The 23,749-nt window shown below is 39.2% G+C and overlaps 1 protein-coding gene across 9 annotated transcripts in view; it reads left to right on the forward strand.

Annotated features, from left to right (window-relative positions):
- dync1i2.L (dynein, cytoplasmic 1, intermediate chain 2 L homeolog) overlaps positions 1-23,749 on the forward strand; it is a 49,105-nt gene continuing 25,356 nt past the window's right edge. For 2 of the 9 annotated variants that reach the window (XM_018235896.2, XM_018235900.2), the window contains exons 1-5: positions 32-181; positions 3,531-3,574; positions 10,753-10,870; positions 13,421-13,535; positions 18,202-18,346. In XM_018235896.2, coding sequence (XP_018091385.1) covers positions 10,763-10,870; positions 13,421-13,535; positions 18,202-18,346 — 368 coding nt within the window. In that variant the 5' untranslated portion in view covers positions 32-181; positions 3,531-3,574; positions 10,753-10,762. Of the gene's footprint in view, positions 182-3,530; positions 3,575-6,693; positions 6,852-10,752; positions 10,871-13,420; positions 13,536-18,201; positions 18,347-21,326; positions 21,351-23,749 lie in introns of all 9 variants that reach the window. The other 7 variants (XM_018235899.2, XM_018235901.2, XM_018235894.2 and 4 more) reach the window with 6 other exon arrangements.

Genomic DNA, 23,749 nt, shown 5'->3' on the forward strand with positions numbered 1-23,749 from the left:
CCGCTTGCAGTTGTCATTATATGTACCACGTGACAATGATGCCTCGCGTCCCATGTTAGTGACGTCACCGGAGAACAACTCATCTCCCAGTGTATGTATCCGGCAGCGGGCGGGGTTCGGAGGAAGAGCGCTGGGCATTAAAGGAATACTTGGACCCGCTGGGGGGGGAAAGGCTTTAAAGGTTGGTGGAGCTGGCTACTGAGAGTGCAAAGCGAATAGAATAGGGCTAGGAGCGTGGCACTGCAGGCTGGAGCCCTCCAAGTCTGTCATTGGCATCTCCTGGTCCTCTGCTGGGGCGGAGGGATACAATGGATCAGGGAATCATGATGGAGACACGGGAAGGGCCTGTTTGTGGTGATTAATATGTTCCATAGTAAATTCGACTTTTCAGTGCTAAACCGTCCGTCAAGAACTGGAACTCCCAGCATGCTCAGTGAGATTGAAGGAGCTGTATTATAGGTTGAGTTAGTTTGTTATTCTAGGCCTTTAGCTGCTCAGGGCGTGCTGACAGCCGCATGTCATTGATGGGTACCAGACATACATTGCAGATGGAACAGCAAGCTGATTTACATCTCACTAGGCTTTCAGTGTCTGATGGGAGATCATTTCATCCAAAGGCGGAGATCTTTGACAGATCTTTGACAGATATGTGAGGCAGTTTGAGCCTATGGTTGCCACTTGGCTTCTAGTGCTACAGATGGTACCTAATGGCAATGTTCATCAATACACAACATGTTTCGATTCAGCAAGGACCCTTTCTTTCCTCATTTGAGAAAGGGTCCTTGCTGACTCGAAACATGTCATGTATTTTGGAATAAAAGTTTTGCAACACAGTTTTGCGGATGCTTTGTGGCCTCCTTCATACAACGTGTGTTGATAAATCTTTTGGTCTTTACGGTGTGACCCAATTAAGAAGGTGAGCCCACTTAATAAAAGTTAAAGGAAGCGCTGGGGAAAATTGCATAGGACTAATGGCAGTGTTATTGATGGGGAGGAGGATAACACAGATCGGCATGGATATTTTTTGAGGATCAGGCACCTTTGCCATTGGTTCCCCAGATCTTATAAAATTAAAGTTCACTTGAAGTTGACCTTAAAGGAGACATATTGGGTGAAAAGCAAGAATTTGTCAGTGCATTATACTCTTTTAAATATAGAAGGAACATGCTCAAAATAGTAGTGTTTTTGTGTTCAGATTTATTGGAAATTGCTACAAAACACCTACTAGTGCCAACCATCTTTCCCATTTCCTGCTGCCAGATTTTTCAGGTTTTACAGGGAAGCTGGGGGCACTCCCTACACGGCACTGTAGAATAGGAACCAATCAGCAGTTTAGTTATCCCCCTCCCACTGTGCTTTTGGTAGGGGCCGTTAGGACATGCTCACCTTCATTTGAAACAGGACAGGGACCATAACCGTTCTATAGGAGCTTCAATAAAGGGGCCATTCTTAAAGATAATATACATTTTTATCTCAAAGCACAATATAGTATTTATTATTGCCTACACAGTTAGGAGGGGGTTTTAGTTAAGCAATATGTATCCTTTAAGTGTCCCTAAGATCACCAGCAACCTTAAGCTCCACAGTTTATGTGCTAATTAGCAATTTATATGTATGCTGTAGACTGTATTGTTTTCGTTATGGCATGTATTGGCAGAGCATTCTCTTAACTCTTTATTCTGTCTGTTACAATTCCGTATGACACGAGTGAGTGCATAAAAATGATTATGCTTTTTGTTGTTCAATAAAGGCTAGCCATATGTTACAAACAAGCAGCTGGATTTTTTTCCTTTGCTAAAAAAACTTTCATGATCCTGGCACTGATATTATGGTATGTTAGTGTGTATGAAGGCAGGCCAAATGTATTAGTCCTTTATAGCTGACAGATACCCGTGTGTTCAAACCCATGGGATAAAACTGGTTGCATGAACTTAGTTTCTTATACCAGCTTTTTTGTTAACACTGGCCAGGATTGTATATATGGAGTTACCCATAGCAGCAAGCTAGGATTTAGCTTTAAATAACCTGCCACATTAATCCTACTTTGGAGAAAGGTCGCCATACACCGCCCTGTTTGGCCACCCACTCTGGGCCCTGATGGCCATTCCCATACTGAAGGCGCTAGAGGCAACGATTGGATCATTCATTTGAGCCTATGGAGACCTGTCAGATGAGCACTACATCAATGTGCTGATTCACTCCTCATCCAGTGAGATTTTTAAACTTGCCAGATATCAGTCGGGCAGGCCTTCTTAATGCCTCCATGCCCTGATAACTGGCCAAAAATTGTCTAAACATGCATTGAACAAGTTTTATAATGCTGTGAGATGCCGATGGCTTCCATTTTGGCTTTGCTCGATGAGTCTGTGTAGGCCCACCATATGATTTGATCACCCCAATTTCACCCCTCGCACGAGCGGTTAAGGCAGATGTCAGCTTGTTTGACATGGCTGCCAAGGTATGTTGCCTTAATCTCTGATCTTACTGTTTCCCTGTGTTAATAAATGAGCCCCAGGCTGTTATTAGTTACATAACAGCCATACCATGCATTGATTTGAATCCTTAATATCCATAATATAAACGGATGCCTTAGACTGTAAGCTATAACGAACAGGGACCTTCTTCCTCTTGTATCTTTAATATGTAGTTCTTAATCTTTAATGCAATTGTACTTATTTCTGTATATAATTGTAATGACCTCTGTTCAATTAATTTATTGTTCTGCTGTACATTGCAGATATGGGAAAACATGACCAATGTGTAACAGCATTCCTGTGTAAACGCCTATACATGGCCATTGTATATGAGAGAGTAGAGTAGAGTAGCTGTAGGTGGTGATCCTATGACTCACCGTGCAGTTATGAGCTCAGGCTTTTGAATGAGAGTGGATTGTATTAGGGGTTTACTTGTATGAATACATGGATGCTGTGGAAGTAGAGATCTTCCAGCTGATAAAGAAAGAACTTCAAGGATATCTTGTAAAGGTTCCATCCTAAATATACTAAAGTGAATGGGAGTAAATGGGTTGGCAACTCTCAGAGTCTGAGTGGGTGAACTAATTGCTCCTGCCTCTCAACCATTCTTCTACTGGGTTATGCCTGTGGTTGAAATTTAACACATCAGGTTTACAGACCGATTTCCCAGTAAACACACTGCTGTTTGTATATATCAACAAACCAACTACCTTGTGTCAATCCGTCTCCTTGGTCCTAACCGGGTTTTAATGGTTATATACTGGACCATTTTTAATTACTATTTTTGGTAATAAAATTTATGTTTTAATTGTGTATAAATAGATATATGAGCTTTCGGACAAGCTTGGATTGGAGGGTGCAGACAAGTGGGTCAGTTCTTTTTCTTTTCCTTTCATAATTCATCTAAATACTTGACCCTGCACACCATCCACTGTTTTTCACATTTTGATGGAAGGTGCTCCCCAAATACTTTTTGCATGTACATTTAAAACTGTATCTTTTGCAGTTCTATTTTTGGCTACCTGCTATTTAATAGAAAATGTGTTTGTGTTGCAGAGTCTGGCTGGTGGCCCTTGAATTTTGAGCTGGTGGAAGACAAGGTGAGTTAATTTTTGTTGTTGCACAGCTGGAAGCCATATTTCTTTTATGCCATTATATAACAACACATTGTTTTTGGATCCTGTCTCTCTATTGTAAGAGGAGTATGAAAACTCTATCCCACTTAGGTGCTGCTGAGTCACTGTATATGCATTAGCAATTGAACACTGTTTCAGAGGAAGACATGGCAGTTGTGTAGTTCTTTAATCATCTAAGGGTAGTCTCTAAAAATACTCTGCATCATTCCCTTGCAGGTTATGTTTTCCTATGCATCATAATGTTCAGGGCTGCCCCTCAAACAGAATAATATGTGACTGTGCTCCAAATCAAGACCTGCTCAGTCCACCAATTGGTGGTTTGCTGATGACACACAGTTGAAAGCTCAGTGCTCAACTACTCCTTTTGCCTTAGTTAGGAAAAGTTTATTTATTACTTTTAATCTCTGACAGTGACATGCACTGCATCTAGCAGCACAAAACAACAGAACGGTCTGCAAGAGAGCAATTTGTATGTATGTATGTATGTATTTATATTCTCTTGTATTAACACTGGGCATGTTTTGAATCTACACAGCACTTTTTTTTGCCATATCAGTAACCTTCTTTATTGGGACCCTCATTCATGCAGTTCTCTAGGTTTGGGATATTGTGGTTACCCTGTTGGATCCTGGGTTTTGCTGGGTTTATACTTCTCTTAACATGTTTGGAGGAGGACAAAAAACAGGGATTTTTTTCTGGTGCTGCCTCTGTTTGAAAGATATAGTATAGTTTGCTGTAGCAGTGTTTAATTTTAGGATGCTAGCAAAACATAGTGGATGAAAGCAACTTTGGTTCAGGTGTGAGCACACTCTCTTAATTAGGAAGGACTTTGTTTCATAGTCCCTGCTATCAGAAAATCATTCAAAGCTGTAATCTGAAAGCGAGTTCTCTCCAAAGCGTTCAGCAGCAGTCTGGTAAACGGGTCCATACAGTCATATTAGGTGAGCCTATTGAGGACGACAACTCACCCCCACTTTGGCAGCTACATGTTATAGTGCTTCAACATTTCTTTTTTATTTAATGCTTAAATTAAGGTTATCAGATCATCTGAAAAAAATCAGGGACCCATCTTTGCTTACCAGGACTGCAGCATACTAGACAAACATTTGGGCATGTATGTATGTACAATGTGTCATGTAAATATAGAAAGTTACCTACTTAAGCTGGCCAAACTCGGGCAGATCTTTCAAATATCTGTACAGTTTCATGATGCATGCACATTCAACTTGGTATACTCTAACTTAAGTCATCTGCCTAGTTATTTCTGTGGTAAGATTGCTGAACATGGGGTTGGACAAACTTTGGCATTTGACATGTTTTAAAAAAGCTGGTTTGTTTATACGTCAAGTGCGCAAAATGTTGTATCAGACTTGTATAAACTATCTGCTGCTGTCTTTTGCTGGGTACTTACTATAATTATTTTAATGTGGATGTGCCAAGAACTGTAAAGGGGAGCATTCACATTGACAGTATTAATTAATGTTTTGAGTAAAATGTAGAATAGAGAAAGGGGCTATGATAGCTTGCTACCTGATCCTCTCAACGCACCAGTTTAACAACTGAGCCTTAAAGGGGTTGTTCACCTTCCAACACTTTTTCAGTTCAGTTGGTTTTTCCAATTACTTTCCATTTTCTGTGTGTGACCATTTTCCTAATATTGAAGTGTTTCATTTTTCACATTCTAAAGCAGCTGGGGGGTGGAGTTGCCGACCCTTTAAACTGTTCCAAATTGATACTTTTTTTTTTAACAGGTGTTCTTTTTATTGAAATTTTCAAAAAGGGGGGGGGATACAGAAAGGAAGGGAAGGGGGAACAGATAAAATAAAGCAATAAAATAAAATAATATTACAGCAGCAGTCGTAACTTCGCATTCTGAACACAGTCAAAGCACAGCAATATATGTACCACACAGTTATGGCAAAGTTAACATATGTGTCTCCATCCAGACACCCCATATCCTATCAAATTTGTCAGGTTGCCCTCTAGCCTCGTAGGTCAACTTTATTAGAGGCAGCATCTTATTAACATGAGCAAACCAGATCGCTTTCTTGGGAGGAGCAGGGGCCATCCAATGTAGTATAATTACCTTTTTAGCATAAAATAGCAATGTCCTCACCAGAACCCTGGTGTTATTGGCTGGTATCATATCATCTAACAGACCCAGGAGGCATATTTCTGGTTTCTTTAGAGGGGGTAACTGCAGTGTATCAACAATATAGCCTACCACCTTAGCCCAGTATCTAGCTATTATAGGGCACGTCCATATCATATGCCAGAGAGAGCCATCATTATCCCAAATTGATACTTTTAGTTGATACATTTCATATCTATGTCCCTGCTGAGTAGAATCCCTGAGTTTCATTAAAGACAGTTGTTGGAATTGATACAATAGTTGCGAATACTCAGAGATGCTGCTGAAAAATGTATCGACTAAATATAGCACTTTTCAGAATCTGCACCTGAATTACTGAGCTGCCAGACTGAAACACTAGAGACAGGAACATTAAACATTAAACGTAGATTTTGAAAAAACTGTGAAAAAAAAAAAAGGAAAGTAATTGAGAAAAGTCTTAATTCCCTGGGAACAATCTGAGAGCAATTGAACTGAAAAGTGTTTGGACAACCCCTTTAATGCCAGGCATGTCAGACTGGTGTTTGGGGGACTGTAGCTGGCCACGCCTCTCCCTATTTGCAGATCCAGTGCCATTCTCATACTCTCCAAACCTCAACCTTTTACACTGTTCTGTGTCGCATCATTTCTGGTTTTCTTTAGTTGATAAACAATTCAGTTAACATGGAGAACGGACCTCCGTACAGAAAGCTTGCTCTGTAATATTTCTATATAATATGAGTCCTAAAAATATCCTATTAAATATATATTTATAATCAGTTCTTAGTATTTGGGTCACATGAAACTTGGGTATTCTAAAGTTCATAAAAATGTATGGGATATTAGAAGTATTTTGATTTTTAATATCCTTAAATTTTACAGTAGGAGGGTACATTATTACTAATTTAATCTATAGTTTGGCATTTCACTAAGAGCCATTATTTTATCCTTGTTTTTTTTTTTTTAAAAAAAGTACCTTAACAGTGGCTGTCCAGTTGAGGATTTAAAGGGCACCTTTGAAGAGCTGCGGGTTGACAACGCTTACACTCCAGATGAGGGAAACCATCAAGTTTCAGGCCAGAAACACCCCCACTCCCTGTGTGGGCAACCATACTGGGGTTCAAGCATTGAGCAAGTATCCCATAGACACAAGCTCAATATGTGACATAGAATAGCATCCTGAGCAAGTGTGCCCCAAATTGCTGCTGGGTGCCCACTCTGAGTGCAGGCGGCTGAGTCGGGTTGCCTCTATAGAAATGTTATTGTTTGGGAGTTGTATTGAAGGGCTTGGCAGCTGAGCATTGCAGTGAAGCTTTGGATGAGGGAAGACTGGCATAAATCCAGAATGATTGAAAACTATGGGATTTAAAACTTCTGGGGATTCAGGAGAGGGACAACCATACTTCTCTAAGTTGACCATAAAAGGGTGCTGGAGGTTGTGCATAATATTGAAGACTTTTGCTAATTGAATAGTTGTGCAAGTGCATCATGCATTTAAATACCGTATAACTAATATTGTGGCATACGTTAAAGGGTCTATTTATCATGCTGTGTAAAAAGATTAGTGGAGCATTACTGGTGATGTTGCTCATAGCAACCAATCAGATGTTTGCTTTTGTTGTCTACATTGCTGATTGTTTGCTCTGGGCAATATCACTGGTAATGCTTCACTCCACTGTTTACACAGCATAATAAATAGACCCTTAAGACTTGTAAATTATAAAGGATAATTTACCACAATACTCCCTACTGGAAACCTGTCACCTTAGAGTTTTGTGACCTACAAGCAGCCTGCTAAACTCTGCAATGGCTTCTCATAGACCTATAAATATAAGGGAATGTAATTGGAATTTTACATTTTTACCTAATCAAAGAATATGCAGTTCTCTGCAGCTGTCCAATATACATTCATCAAACAATGGCATTCAAGTGTCCACAGTTGCAATTGAGAGCAGTGTCTTTCTGTCCCTTGAAACACTGTGGCAGAAGTCGAACTTGCCTGCTCTGTTTATCACCAGGGCAGAGAATATAGGGACAGACGGACGCTTCTTTTCACTAGCAGTTATATATTCATAAATAATTAAAAACCATTAAAAATGTACAATGTTTACTGAAAAGTTGCCTAGAATGGCAATTTCATGGTACATCCTATTCTTCCTATACTAGACTTCTAATTTACATTTTTTTTTTATAGAAAATTGAATATTATGTTATTGAGTAATTTTAAACTCTTACTCTAAGTATGTCCTTTATTATTTCCCTGCTTTTTCATATGGGGCTGGCACTTCCATCTCTAATTATAGTCTGGGTCCAGGGAGGCTTCCTTTTGAAGATTCACCTTCCTTCGTGTCTGCCTGCAAGAGGCCTTTATCCTAAACCATAAAATGCCAGCTTCTTTGATGCTGTTGTAGAGCTTTAACAGAACAATATTGTGTCTCTGGCAGATACTTTGATCTTCTGTAGGAAATAGTTGGGCAAGTGAAAGGGGTCCCTAGTTTTCTCTTTGTAGAATCTGCTATGCATAAAAAGTATTTGGCTCAGCTATTAATTGCTAAGATGTTTTCTAAAAAAGGGTTCCCTGTCATATAGCACTTCATTGTACGTTTGAGCTCGAAACAACAAATGGATTTGTACTGACTGGACATTGAATTAGATTGTAGATAACAACTGTCTCCTCTAGAATGACTCAGTTGTCTTTAATACATACTCAGGATATCCCTTTGTCTGTTCTTGGCATTCTTAAATGCTTGCTGACCTCAAAAGTACTTCAAACAACCATAAATATTAATGTAGAATGCTGAACAGGCTTCATAATCTAAAGATGACCTAAACTGTACACGTGTGCATCAATGGCTCATTGTGGCTATCTGTATCACCCTTTTAAGCAGATTATTACACTTTTTCCTTTAAAATGAATGTGATGACGTTATGGTGTGGCATATAATGTAAAATCTAGGTTTGCCCCAACTGTACATTTGATCTATAATGTTCTTCTTTGGATTTTCAATAGGAGGCTTGCTTGTCATCCAAAATATCCAGTCAGAGTCATGTGACTCCAATCCTATTCACCAGGTCAAATAATAATTCTATTGATTCCTTTAAGCAAGCCGCCACAGCTTGACTCATGTTACACGTTATGGGAAAACTCTTAAAGGGATTCTGTCATGATTTTTATGATGTAGTTTTTATTTCTACATTACACTGCAAATAATTAACTATAAACAGATAAATTAGATTTGGTCTGCATCGTAGGTCACCCGGCTTGCGTGTCCTCTCTTCCAGATGCTGCCCTCACGAGATGTCGGCTACCCCCAAAATACTTCTTTAGCAAGAAAAGTTCCTGCATTACTAGTCCAGCACACCCATTGCACAATAATTATAAATATACCACTGAGTGTGTTTTAATAAAGCGCATTTAAAGGAAACGATTGGTTCTCTATGGAGGACCGGAACAGCGCAGAGTAATGGTTTTCTAGCTACTGCAAATAATTAACTCTACAATATAAAATTTACTTCCTGAACCAGCAAGTGAATTTTTTTTTAAGTTGTAATATAGGTGTGTAGGCAGCCATCTCAGGTAATTTTGTCTGGTCATATGCTTTTAGAAAGAGCCAGCGCTTTAGGAAGGAACGTCTTCCTAACAGGCTATGATTTCTCCTACTCAATGTAACTGAATGTATCACAGTGGGACCTGGATTTTACTATTGAATGCTGATCTGATATCTACCAGGCAGCTGCTATCATGTGTTGGGAAGCTGCTATCGTTACCTTCTCACTGTTTTGTTGCTAGGCTGCTGGGGGCTGATATTGCTCCAACTTGCAGTAAAGAGTGACTGAAGTGTATCAGATATCAGAGCATAAGCCCCATAACAGGGGACAGCTGGGAAACTCACAATATGTCTAGCCCCATGTCAGATTTCAAAATTAAATATAAAAAAATCTGTTTGCTTTTTTTGAGAAATGGTTTTCAATGCAGAATTCTGCTGGAGCAGCACTATTAACTGATGCATTATGGAAAAAAAACACAAATTTTTTTCCCATTACAGTATCCCTTTAAGCTATGTATCTGCTTGCTTCTACCTAGTGGTGCTCTAGGACCCCATCTGCTTCCAGATACTTCTAGTAATAAGGCAAGGTATTTGTCCCTTTAAGACTAAATTATTTTCTTATAGTGTCTGTGAACATTTTCATTCATCTGTTTCATGATATACACTATCTAATAAAAATAGGTTTTAAACAACAGGGCTGAGTATTCTTGCAAATGTTTCACCATTCATCTGAGTAGGAAATACCCCAGATTTTAAACCCTTAAGGGCAGTATAATCACAGACATCCAGTCACAGTGGTTCTGTTAAACTATTGAAGGTAGGTGTTAGATGAAACTCCTAGGTGTGAACGTGTGATCCAGTCACAATGGTACCATGATTCTCATCGAAGCAGGTGTTAATTTCCAGGCCGGAACTAGGCAGGATAGGCAGCTGCCTATGGTTCAAAGGGAAGGGGATGAACTCCAGAGGAACGGAACAAATGATCAGGGTGGCAAATAAGTTTGCAAGTTCCTGCTTTATACAGACATACACAAAGAGACAAGAGGGGAGAAGGCAGGGTGGTGAGAACATGACGATTGAGCATCTGGAAATACCACTTTGCCCGGCTCTGGTTCATTTTCAAATGTACATGATTGGAAGTGTGAATTGAACTGAAGAAACTGCTTGAATGAGTGGGGAATGCACCTACAGGCTCCGTTCTCTTTGGTGCAAAATGTCTGCCCTAAAGCAGGACTGGCTTTTATTGGATCTATGGAAATGCATTACATAGGTGTTTTTTTAATACAGTTAGGAAGGCTAAGTCTCGCCAAACCAGTTAATTTCCTACAGTAAAGAAGCGTGCGTTATTGTATTTACTATCCTGCCAAGTGTTCTGGAAGTTATTATACATGTAAATGAGACTTAAATGTCATTTAAGTGCCAGTGAACAATATATCTGTCCCAAAAACAGCACTAATTTACATAATATTGCACATTTTAAAAAGGGCTGTTATCATGTCTGACAAAAGTGAACTGAAGGCAGAATTGGAGCGCAAGAAGCAGCGATTGGCTCAGATAAGGGAGGAGAAAAAGAGAAAGGAAGAAGAGAAGAAAAAGAAAGAAGTAAGTTCATTTCTTTTATATTCTGGCATGAGATGTGCAAGTCAGCCTCTCTTTATAGCAACAGACCTACTGTAGATGTGCCAAAACTGTTTTTTTAAATTTATTTTTATGTGTTGCTAATTCTTGAATGTCTGAAAATTTGAAGGTGTCCAACAGTAGGGAAGACAGAGGTGCAGTGCAATTAAGCTAAGGGCATGCAATGTTCTTCTGCTTGCATATTTCAGCCATGTTCCCATGTACCACCTGTCACTTTGAATGTTCACATGCATGTTCTAGGAATTTTAAATAACCATCAGCATAGTTACTTGGCTTTTTCGTATGCCATTGGTCTTAGAAAAGAATCCCTAACTGTAACTTTAGTAGAGATGTGTCAAATATGCAAGGTATGTATGGAAAATCAAGTTCAGAATACTGCACAGTACTTCCATGGTACTTTATTTCAGATTATAAATAAGCCTCAGTGTGTTCATTCTCTCCTTCCTCGTTTATTTTGCTTGCCTTTAGAACAGCCTAAATATTTTTTTTTGCTGGGACGAGATGTTCTTATGTTTTTAAGAGTTTGCTATAATATTTAAGAGGTTTCTTTGGTGCGTATATGAAGTCAGTATCCACTAGGGGACAGCAATGAGCTTGTAATCACTATTTTGTTCACAAAAGATGGATGAGTATAGGGTTGTACTCGCACAGCTTTCACAATTATATTAATAAAAGCCTATTGGTCAAAGAACAGTAATATAGTCAAATTACAAAAGACTTTCAGGCAGGGTTTAAAGATAGGTACCAGTTGTATGGCATAACGTTCACCTTGTGCCGCACTATATAAATAAGGATAACCATGATAATGTCTGATGCCGTGGACAGATATATCAGTTACTGATGGGAGAGGGAGTAGACAAGTTCGTAGTGGTTCAAAGGCTCATTTAAGAATGTTGGTGCCAATTACAAAATCGCAGTTACCAATAGTAACCAATCAGGTCTTTGCTTTCTCATTTCTGTTGCTAATTGTTTGGTATTGGCAACTGGACGTGTGCAGTTATGGACCTATGTTCCTAAATCAGTCCCGTAGTATTTTAGTAGTCTATAGGGGGTTATGTAATACAAGGCTCTATGTTTGCCCAGAAGCAGCAACCAATAAGTAGGTCACATTTACTGGTCATTTGTTTAAAAGCAGACATCTTATTGGTTGCTATAGGTTACTGCTTCTGGGCAAATTGTGATTACATTTGGGGCTATATGCCTTAAAGAAGAATTCAGCCTGTGGGGAAAAAACCCTGTACCCCCCACCCCAGGTAGACCTCCCTCCTCCCCCCCCAGGCTAACTGCCCCCCCTCCCAGGGAAAAGCCCCATACTTTATACTTACCCATCAGCGCAGACCCATCATCGCAGATTCTTCCAGCGGAGATCCACGTGTCCATCTTCCGGCTCCTCTGTAAGCTGACTGAGAGATCGGTGTTTCTGCGCATGCAGTTGGAGCAGCTTGCCGGTTTGCGACAACTGTGCATGCGCAGAATTACATGGAAATTGCCGAAGATGGATGCGTGGAACTTCGCTGGAAGAATCTGCGCCATGGGGTAAGTATAAAGTTTGGGGCATTTCCCCGGGGGGGTATAGTTAGCCTGGGGGGAGGGGGGAGGAGGGAGGGAGGTCTACCTGGGGTGGGGGTACGGGTTTTTTTCCCCACAGGTTGAATTCTCCTTTAAAGGCTCATATTGACAGGTGTTTCGCCCTGTTGTGTGTTTTCCTGTCTTCCACTGCAGTGGAGCATAGGACGAAATGCAGTCTGTATTTCCCTATAGTGCCATACACATGCAGGCACATCCAAGCTTCGAACACAGGTGGAACGCATTATGTTGGTTTCATGAGCATGGCACTATAGGGGGCTGTGTTTTGTTCTGCACTCCCCTGCAGTGGAATACAGGAAAACTGACCACAGGGGAACGCAGGGAAGGCAGGTCATTCTATACAGCTAGAACTTTCTGTTTCAACCATGGCAGTCCTCCTTCTGTTCTTCCAACGCAAAGCTCACTGCACAAGCTGCAGAAGTAGCTTTATCTAATATAGGACCATGGGAAATTGTACTGCAGACCTGTAATTGAAAACAACCAAATTCAAGTACCCTTTAAAGAATATGTGTGTTTGTTATATGTGTGGTAGACAGCAATATTTTAATTGGTTAATTGTTACACAAAGCAATGTTGCTATAATAATTTCCGGTTTCCCGACTATTGCAATGATGAAATACTGACAGCAGGTGGTGCCAAATGCCTATCATTGTTTATATACTGCCTGGCTGCTTGCTGCTTTACATTCAAAATTTTGTTTGAGCTGTTGTAGAGGTAGAGGGGTTATGGCTAATTTATAGCATAATTTTAAAAGTAAAGTTGTAATATTGTTTTATTTATTTTGCTAAAACATCACATTTCTGCCCAGTAAATTGTTTACCCTTTCACGGTTTGTTTCCAGGAATAGCCTTGTTATGTAGGCACACTGTAAATTATTTTTCACTCTTGTCAGGTCTGCTGGAAATGTGTTATTTATGTTATTTGCAGACAGATCAGAAAAAGGATGCTGTACCCACACAAGAAGAGTCAGACTTGGAGAAAAAAAGAAGAGAAGCTGATGCATTGCTGCAGAGCATGGGGATTACCTCAGAGCCCCCTATGGGTAAGGAGCAGAAGTGCACATTGGAATGCCCCTCATGCATGTCTGCTTGCTTTTTTTTTGGCACTACTGCTTGTGTAGAATACTTAGGATGCAGGCAACTCAGCACACTATCATATTGCTTGCAGGTTGTGTAAGGCTTAAAGTGATAAGGACACTAAAAATCTGCATGAAAAGTTACCTATAGGTCATGTTTTTCAATGACGGAGCTGCTTTTGTAAGTAATTGTTATTTGAAGTTCCTAAACCTTTGCCAACCTGACTGTCCCTTTTTAACCGGTCAGTTAGAGTTTCTAATGCTAACTAATATGGCAGCCCCCTCATAGAGGAACAGGGTAGTAAGAAAGGTAATGTAAAAGCATCAGGCAAATACTTTTATGGCAAATTTATAAATAGAATTCAAAGACAATGTTATGATAGGTAATAAAAAAAGTTATTTTCTGATGTCGGTATCTCAGCTCAGTTCCCTGTAATTCTAAAGAGCCAGGTAGCCATTCAGGCAACTTCTGTGGCACCCAACCTTTAAAAACAAGATGCATTTCCCCAAAGAAACCATAAAGATAGTCCATCATGAGGGTTATAGTGATACTTATAGTGATGTCATTACAATCGTTGGGTTTAACCCGGGGTGAGCTTGTTACAGAATAAATAAACAAACGTGCAGCAAGAAAAAATTGTGAGCCCAATGTTGTGGATCTGTTGTTGATTTTTTTTTTTTTTCTTAAATCCTAAAACAGTTCTATTTATAGGCATATACATGAAAGATGCACCAGATCCAAGACTTGGTTAAGGATATGGCCAAATCCCACAAATTTTTGCAAGATTTGGCCGCTTCTTGAATGTCTGACTGAAGAAGTTATAAAAAAAAAATCAAAAAAAAAAAAAAAAAATCTATAGATAGATAGAGATATAGATAGAGATATAGAGAGATATAGATAGAGATATAGATAGAGATATAGATAGAGATAGATATGTTTTACATTTAAAGTGTATCTGCTCACCCAGCACCTACAAATTATTTCCTATTGTCCTTTTTTTTTTATATATATATAAAAATGTCGTGACGCTCCACACATGGTCTGAAAATCGTGCAAATCCTCGATTCATATGATCGGATCTTTGCGTCTATGGCCATCTTTATTGCTACAAAGCAGCATATTTATCTAACGAGCGAACAATTGAAGGAGGCAACATTTAAAAGATACTGTAAAAATATATAATATGCAAATTAGGGAAGGTTCAGAATTAGTCTTTTTTAAAAATTCATCTGAATTAAAAAGTTCCACCCTGTTTGATATCTTTTGAAACTTCGTGTCTTCTGGTTTTTGAGCAGGTAGTTGTGTATCACAACACACTTTATGCTTTGGACATTAGTTTGAAAACAAACATCTGATTCATTGTTTTTGGGTTACTGGACCTGGGCAAATTTTGCACCAATTAAATTTAATTACATTACACTGATGGGTCCCTTTTCCTACTGGCAATATTGGAAGGTGTCGTCACATTTGTATCTATATATGTTTTATCATTGGAATGTTAAGTGAGATGCCAGGGGGCCACATGTGCCACACATTTAAGGGAAGCAAATACAGTGGAAACTCAATTGTTTAATGCTTAGTTGTACATGTTTCTCTTTTGATTCAAGTTAATGATTATTTTTATATTTATATAATTTATACAGTATATAAGCTGGCACAAATCTTTATCACATACCCTTTGTGTAGTGCTGTGTTGGGGTTAGATACTTTTGGCCAGGTGCTTCCCTTAGAATGTCCAGTAATTGGTTTGTGAGCTGCTGTGGGCAAGAAGTCTCAGGCAACTAATGGACACACAGCCTGAAGTGAGCCCTGCAGGTGGCCACCACTCATCCCCCTTGTAGCCTAATCGAGGGATTAAAAGGCAGTGGGAATTGCCTAGAGCTTTTCTATGTCTGGTGTTGGGGTCCTGCAAAACTGCTATTCTCCCCACTGCTAATCTCCTCTTGAGATGACCTACATTCACAAGTCAGCCGAGCCGGTTCCTTTTAACAATGGAATGACTGGAAGGGACCAAATAGCCCTGATTCTTTAGTTAGACTTTGGGAGAATCCATTAAAACTAAGATATTGTTATAATAACCCTTATTTTTATTTGGTGCCACATGAGTTTCACCACTGGAAGAAAGGCTGGGGGGGATTCTTTAAAAGATGTATAGGTGATTAAAAAAATAAATAAAAAGAGCTTTTATTTAATAAATATATTTAAAAGTTGTTATAGTTCTTAAAATCAGATGCTGATGTGGGTTTGCACACAGACCTGCTGAGCATCCATATAGCATTCCGATATTTATATTTCTTCATATCTTTCAATTGCAGATATTTATAAACATATTGTCATTATTGCAGCCTTTTGATAAAGAATTTGACCAGACTTCTGAAGCAAAATGTTGATGTAATGTGATACCCCTGACATTATTTCCTATGGAAAACCCAAAATGAGTAATATACACTAAAATTGTCCAACAATAAAAAAAAATACATGGTGTTTTTTTTTAAATAGCTTAGATAGATTATTAGTTTGTCTTATTACAAAAACTTTTTCAGTCAAACATTAAAATGTATTGGAAAAAAAATTCTTTCAGCATTTATTAATAGAAACATGAATGCTTAGGTTAAAGTCTCCAAAGTTTGCTCCAGATCTAGTAACCCATAGCAACCAGTCAGCAGGTAGCATTTGGCCATGCAACACGGATGCAACAAATCCAGGTTTTTGTAAATCTTAGCAGTTTTTGGAAGATTCTAATCATACCGAATCCAAAGTGTTGAACCGAATATAATCCACACCTTTAAAACTATGTGACTTTAAAGTTCTGCATGACTAAACATAACAGATTTTTGTTCACAATTGATTCACTTTTTAACTTTTCCCTAATTAGAATACATATTTGGTCGTACTTCAGCCGAATTTAAAATTTCTGGATTCATTGCGATCATAATTTAAAAGCAAACACGTTCTTGTTGCTGTGGGTTGCTGGACCAGGTGCAAACTTTGTGGCTTCTATTATATTGGCCCTTTAAATGTCTGTAGTTTGTAATGAATACATGTTGCCAATTCCACTTTTGTAGTGTTGAGTCATGGGTGAGATGCATCACAGTGGGGGAATATACAGGCTGTTCTGAGACCTGAAACACAACATGCAGGCCCTCTTCTCTGTATAATGTGAATGATCGTACATGCACCCTACACCGCCCTTCATCAGGCAAGATAAAAGACTGCCTTCTATAGCCAAGGCAGTGGGCCAGAGCTCAACCACTGTCACCTGTTTAACTGCAAAGAATCACTTGCAATTAGGGTTCTTCAGCCTTTATGTTGGAGCCCATGGTGGGGACAGACCTAATCTTCTCATGCCTCATTATGTTTGCACTAGGCATTTGCTGTTGTTCAAATTACAAGCTTAAAAAGAGGAGGAGTGGGAACAGGATTTAAATGTGAATGTTTTTTTGTAAATCCTATGTAACATGTCAGCAGCTGTAGGAGAACTTGGAACATCTTATTGATACAAGCAGCACTTGGCTTTCAAAGGGGAAATCAGGATTACAAATGTAATTCCTGGTAATTTTGCTTCTGCTCTTTCTATTTAACAATACACTTACTTTTTCTTTGTTAACCTTTTGAGAGCTGCAAAATTGAAACCATTTCTTGTTTTGGCCCTTTGCAATGAGTATTATTTGCAATCACAGAGAACGTGTACAGGTCTGATAAGATAATGAGAAGCATATCTGAAAGTCATCTTCCATTATTGATTGTTTGAAGAGGTTGTCAGAATACAAACACACTAAATATACACCATAGCCACTATAATTTAGTTATCACGTGTACAAGTGCACATACGATCAAGTTTATGTAACGAGCATTGCCATCTTCTGCAGTTGACAATGGTACCTGATTCAGACTGTCGGTCCAAAGAATGTAATTGAGACTGAATTGCCAACTAGGAAAAGCCCAGGGCATAACACAGGTTATGGAACACACAAGGGATTATCACCCTGAAATATATATGTCCACATTTTCAGATAATAACATGCATGTCTTATAAATGTTTCATTGACTTCTCGTAGAGAACATTGGGGCGTGTTTACGAACATTGGAGATAAATATAACCAGTGATGTTGCCCATAGATAACGATCAGATGTTTGCTTGTGTTAGCAGGTGACTGTTCAAATCTGATTGGTTGATATGGGAAATCACACTAGTGGTATTTACAGTATCTCCAGTGTTAGTAAAACTGATAGGCCAGTAAGAACTTTGCCCACCAGGGAGAGTGGCCAATTGGCCATCCTGCCTCGGTGTAGTGTTACCTGTATGGGAAAAAAACCCTGAATCCTGATGATTTCTGAAAATTCGATGATTTTATCTAAATGTTCTACACAAGAATGCATCTTTGTCATGAAAATGAATGCTCTCCAGACTATTCCATCACTTTCCATTTTCCTTCCCTGCGCGTCTCCATGTTATATGCCAATGCAACTGCATGAATGATCCAGCATGTGATTGGTAACTTTCTTCCCTTTCTTTTCTTTTTCTCATCTTCCATCTCCATCCACATATGCTTTTGGTTTGCCATCCTTCTGGTTTTGTTATCCCTCTTCTTTTGTACCCTTCACTTTAAATTACTTTGGAAACATCTTAAGCGGTCCAACCCCTGCGAATAGTAACAGAGGATACGTGTCTGTTTCACTATTTAGTCCCTCCTCCAACATCTCCCTCCTCTAAATCCGTGAGCACCCCAAGTGAGGCTGGAAGCCAGGACTCAGGAGACGGTGCAGGTGGGGCAAGGTAAGTGACCATGTTTTCAAACAAAACTTTTATCAACCTCTTACCTGTTTCAATGTGTATTGCACAGAAGGGGTAGCGGTTCTATAGAAGACAACACATGTGTGGAACATCAATCTTCACAAACGGTTGCTTAATTTTTTGGGACACCTGGAAGTTGTGGTTCAGCAACAGCTGAGAGCCACAGCTTGAAGATAGAGCAGTTCTGTCCAGCATTTTCAGTGTAGTGGTTCAGCTATTTAGGGGCTGTGTTATAATAAAATTATGAGCTATTCAAAGAAGTCTATGAAATTCTGGACAGTATGATAGGTTACTTCTGGTTTGTATGCCTCCAGTTCAACAGTGCTGGTCTAGAGAATCAAGAGTTTATGCATGGATCCACATGGTCTTGCAATGGGACATCTATCTGGTAGAGCATTTCATTGGTATCCATAAGATGTTAATGGGGTTGTTCAGTTTTTGTATGATGTAGAGCAGGGGTAACATAGTAACATAGTAAGTACATTTTTTACCCGAGCGCCACATTCAAATTTTGGGGAGCAACACAAGTGGGAAACATGATCCTGGGGAGTACGAAATAGGGCTATGATTGGCTATTTAGTAGCCCCTATGTGGACTGTCAGACTAGAGGAGGCTCTATTTGGCAGTACACCTGTTTGTTATGTAACTAGAATTTGCCTCCAAGCCAGGAATTCATAAATAAGCACTTGCTTTGAGGCCACTGGAAGCAACATCCAAGGGGTTGGTGAGCAACATGTTGCTCATGAGCCATGGGTTGGGGACCACTGGTGTAGAGGGTGATATTCTGAGATGTTTTACTTCAACATAAGGAAATTGAAATTCAGCACAGTACCATAGGATACTCCAATATTTTAAGTGCTGCCATGCAATTGCTAGTAGTAAGAACACAATTCAGTGTCACCTTGCCATTTCGCATATAACTCCCTGTGATTATTACTATTATTGAAATGGCTTTTTCTGACTACATTAATTTGTAGCCGAGCCCTTCAGTTCCTGTGAGGCTTGTTGGTCAAAGGCTGCAATCTAAGGAATAGAAAACATTTGGCACTGCATTAATTTGGATGGTAGATTTCAAACTAAAGTAAACAGTTTGGAATATAGAATTGGTTATAAAGTGGTGTAGAACACGCTCAGGATAAAGGTGCCCTGAAATTGGCAATTGTTTAGAGGGGGACATTTTATTTTAAATATACAAATATAGGGCACAAAATTGAATGCGTCAGGCTATCGAAATGAAAAAAAAAATAAAAAATACCCAACCAATATTTTTCAATAAAAGTAAAGAAACCTGAATTTTGCAAGGTTTCTTATTTGAAACAGGCTTTCTAGGTGTATTTATACTAAAGCTGCTGATACACACATATATTTTCAGGCTAATGATAGATGATATCTATCTGCTATGGCTACAATACGTGGCCCTTTGTACAGTATCTGTCTGTTCTCCCTGTATGCTGATCAGTTAAATACGAATAACTAGCTGCCTTAAGGTGGTCATAAACAGGCCGATTCAGGTTCTTTAGACCTGAATCGGGGTCCCTTCAGTGTCTATTCCCATCGTTGTACAGCCAAATTATCGGATTAGCCCAATAAGGACCTGTCTTTGGTGGGCATATAGGGGAAAGATCTGCTCGTTTGGTGACCTTGCCAAACGAGCTGATCTTATAGTGCATGGCCACCTTTACTGTCACATTGAGTGTTTTGATTGCTTCTGCCTTTAGGAAGAAAGCAGTCACTCTCATATACAGCGACTACCCAAGAGGGTCTTTTTTTTCTGTCAGATGGCAACATGGGTCACCGTACCTTGTGTGGCATTAATCTTGATTGCTGAAACAAGAAGTGGCAAAACCCCAGTGAAATATTACTATAAAATAAGAGCTTATATTCATTTATGAATATGTAATAAGTGCTGGACAGGCTGGGAACATCTATTCTTTTTATTTTATATAATCTTCACTATTGTGTTTTACTGTATCACAAATCTGGCCACGCACACAGGCTGGTTTCCAATGCAGTTTCCATGGTCCGAGTCATAACTTACAGTAAGCATTTCAGTCACTTCCCCATTGGAAATATTAGGCAAACAAGCTCTTCAGATGAGATATTAACACTAATCAGATCAATTTGCAGTTTCAAACACGGACCAAATGCCCAAGGTGGCCAACGATCTCGCTCTGTGTGTAGCCAGCTTAATCTTCTCACATTGGGTGTCAAGGGATAAGTTCTACAGACTTGCAAAGCTTATGCCTGGTAGAGATCCTGCGAGAGTCGCAAGTTTTTCAAATCAATTTTTTTCCTTGCAAGTTATTCTTGATTGAAATTTATATTAAACTAGATTGTCACAGGATCTTTCTTGCCTATTTACCAACAGTGATATGTAAAAACTCCACTCTCTGGACATTTGTGTTTTTTTTTTTTTTACTTGATAATGCCAAATTAAAACCTTCGGTGTAATAATTAAGATAATTGTTTTAGCTTTTAGCTTCTTTTCAAAGCACTGTCAACTAATGTGTTTGGATGTTTGCATTGAAGTAATAATTCCCAAGCTGGAAGCCAATGTGGTTTCTTCCTTTTTTCATAGTTGCTGATTGTAATGCACACACCATGAAGATACTTGATGGCAACAGAATGACTTGGCCTACTTAATGTAGCCATTATTGGCCTGAATTTTACACCAATTTAATGATTTGGCCATTTCAAATCTTAAAGATTCTACTTTTGCTACAGCTGAATGAACAAAGACAAAATGCCCTTTGGCAACATGACTGGGTAACTGTTCCATTGCATAATGTCCCATCGTTCAGCCCCACAAGTGCTTTCCAATAGGAAATTGATGTTGGCAGCTTATGGAATGTTTTTAAGACTTCTAATGCAAACTGTTAACAAACCGGTGGAGTGATCTGTGTGCCTTTAACAGCAATCTCTCATGATACACATTAACCTGCTCCATGTGCTTCTTTTACAGTGCCAGGACTGCAGTTACCACAAAGTAAAGCATATATATACTTTTTAAGTTTTTCTTTCTTGACTTGGATAAACCTGCTCTAGTCAGTTTTACTTATGTTCACTCATTTGGAGCTCAAGCATATGCTTGTTTCCATGTGGTCACAAAGATATGTGTGTCCTTTGATCACTTTCCAGAAGCTGCACACACTAACAATTTAGGGTTAAGCATTAAGTGTCTGTAAGAGAAGTGGCAATTACCATTCAGCTGTAGAGTTACACTTATTTCACTATATCACTGCTTGGGGCATACTTTACTGGATGACCACAGTGTGTACAGTAAGGGGGGACTGATTTGCAGGTTATCATTCTATGATACTGAGCCTTAGCTTGACACATTCACCTTAATTGTGCTGTCAAAGTTAATGTTAATTGCCTCTATTTTGGCAAAAGAAAGGCCTTAGAATCACCTTTCTTTAGCTCTGTGCATATGCACAGTCCAGCACCAAGCTCACATGGTTGCTTAGTGGCAGGCAGGAGCAGTGAAAGTCTTCTCTTTTATTTGTGAATATGTCACACACAGAAACTGTTCACTTTGGGAAATATAATTTCTGATACATTTCTGTCACGTTATGTATAAACTACCAAACATTTGCTCACCAAAAACAGCGATTTTCATTTCCTTTTGGAGGATGTTGCTTTTCTAAATCTTTGTATTGGTCATGGTGAGCTCCACAATGAAGCTCCATTGAGTAAACCTCTCATTGCTGCTTATCTCCAGGACCATGACATTACTGTATGACCCCTGTCTTTTCCAGTAGTCCGCTGCAGCCCATTCTGCGTAGACAAGGTTTTTCTCTTTATTAGTCTGTGCTGGCCAACTACAGCACATTATGTTTGACAATACAACATTTATTTGAAAATCCTTAATATTTGAAATCCTTAATTACTGTATACAGGAATCTAAGAATTAATATGTGTTCCAGGCAGAGGGTTCAAATTTTAATGTGTTGATGCATCCAGGCTAAGCAGTCTTGGCCATTTCTGTTCAATTGTTGAATCTGTATTAGAAGTATGGTAGGGCTCACAAGGACTGACACATCTGAGCCTAAGGCTGTGCTTAACCTATAATTACAACAGTGTCACATCTTGGAAACCCTATCAGTTCCACATCCCAGTGGATATGCAGATTGCTTCCGTGGCAAGGAGCTGATGTGTAATCCCTTTTCCTGTACCAATATCACCATTTCCTGCACATGTTTTCTGCTGTGGGCAATGTCACAAGATACTGATCACTCACACACAAACACGTACATGCCCTGTTTAAGATTGCATGCTTTAGAGTGCTCAGGTATCTTAATTTAATAGGAAAACAAGCGAATACCATCCTGTAGTGCCTTAATTCTTTCTTGTTACACTACTGTATCTGTTCCTGGCATAAGACACTAACTGACTTTGAGAACCAAAGATCATTCAAATGCAAATATGTCACAGAATATTTTAGAGGTCTCTGAATGATTTTGCTGTATACCTGGCAGTCATTTCCTGGCAATGCAAATATATTGGCTGCGATCAGAGCTGTAACTGGGGCTCACAGTGAACTTAACAGTCTTTCTTTGCATTGGAATTTCTCCAAAGCTGAATCTCCACTCATTTCAGAAACTATTACTGCAATATGAGCTACTTATTCTTAAAAAGATTGAAAAGCTCTATTTATCTTTCCCTGCTGAAATGTGTGTATTGCTGGCAAACTAACTTTCCTTGAAAAAATACCTCTCTTCACGATAAACGTTGACTTTGGTGAACTGTGAGGCTCACAGGTAATTTAGATTTCATGACCCCTTTAAGTGTAGGTTATAGTGCCAGTATTGACCATTATGGATAAGTCAATGTGCAACACGTATAACATAAAGCCCTTATGCCTGTGTAAATAATCTCTATGATGCATATAATCTGTGGGGCCTCTGTATTTTCCTATGCCCTGGGAAGTCACTAATGGACTAATGTTTATCCCTGTCCCAAATGGATATTTCCTAGACATATAATTCCCTCAACTCTTAAGCACTCCCTCAACTCTTTGGCACTGAGAATGTAGCAAATAAAGACATTTCAGCACAACAATCTTGCCCTTTGCAACTGTGCCCGGAACTGCATTTTCTAGTTGTAGTTTTATATATTTTATTTACATGTCATGAGTAAATTTTAGGGTGTTGTGACCAGGTTTCCTACAGCTGTTAACCATTACCGGTCTTTAAGATCCGGTCATGCTCATATTGATGCCTGTTTATGGCCTTTTATTTAGGACCACTGCCAATGTTATCTGAATCAGACAAAAAAAGAAGCAAATAAGATGGGCTATGGGGCAAAGTAAGGAATAGCGGCTGTTCAGGGCAAGGTGGAAGCAGAGCTAAACTCCTTTACAGGAGTAAAAGAAATGCCTTCTAC

Source organism: Xenopus laevis, chromosome 9_10L (genome assembly GCF_017654675.1).
Source record: "Xenopus laevis strain J_2021 chromosome 9_10L, Xenopus_laevis_v10.1, whole genome shotgun sequence".
Lineage (NCBI taxonomy): Eukaryota > Metazoa > Chordata > Amphibia > Anura > Pipidae > Xenopus > Xenopus laevis.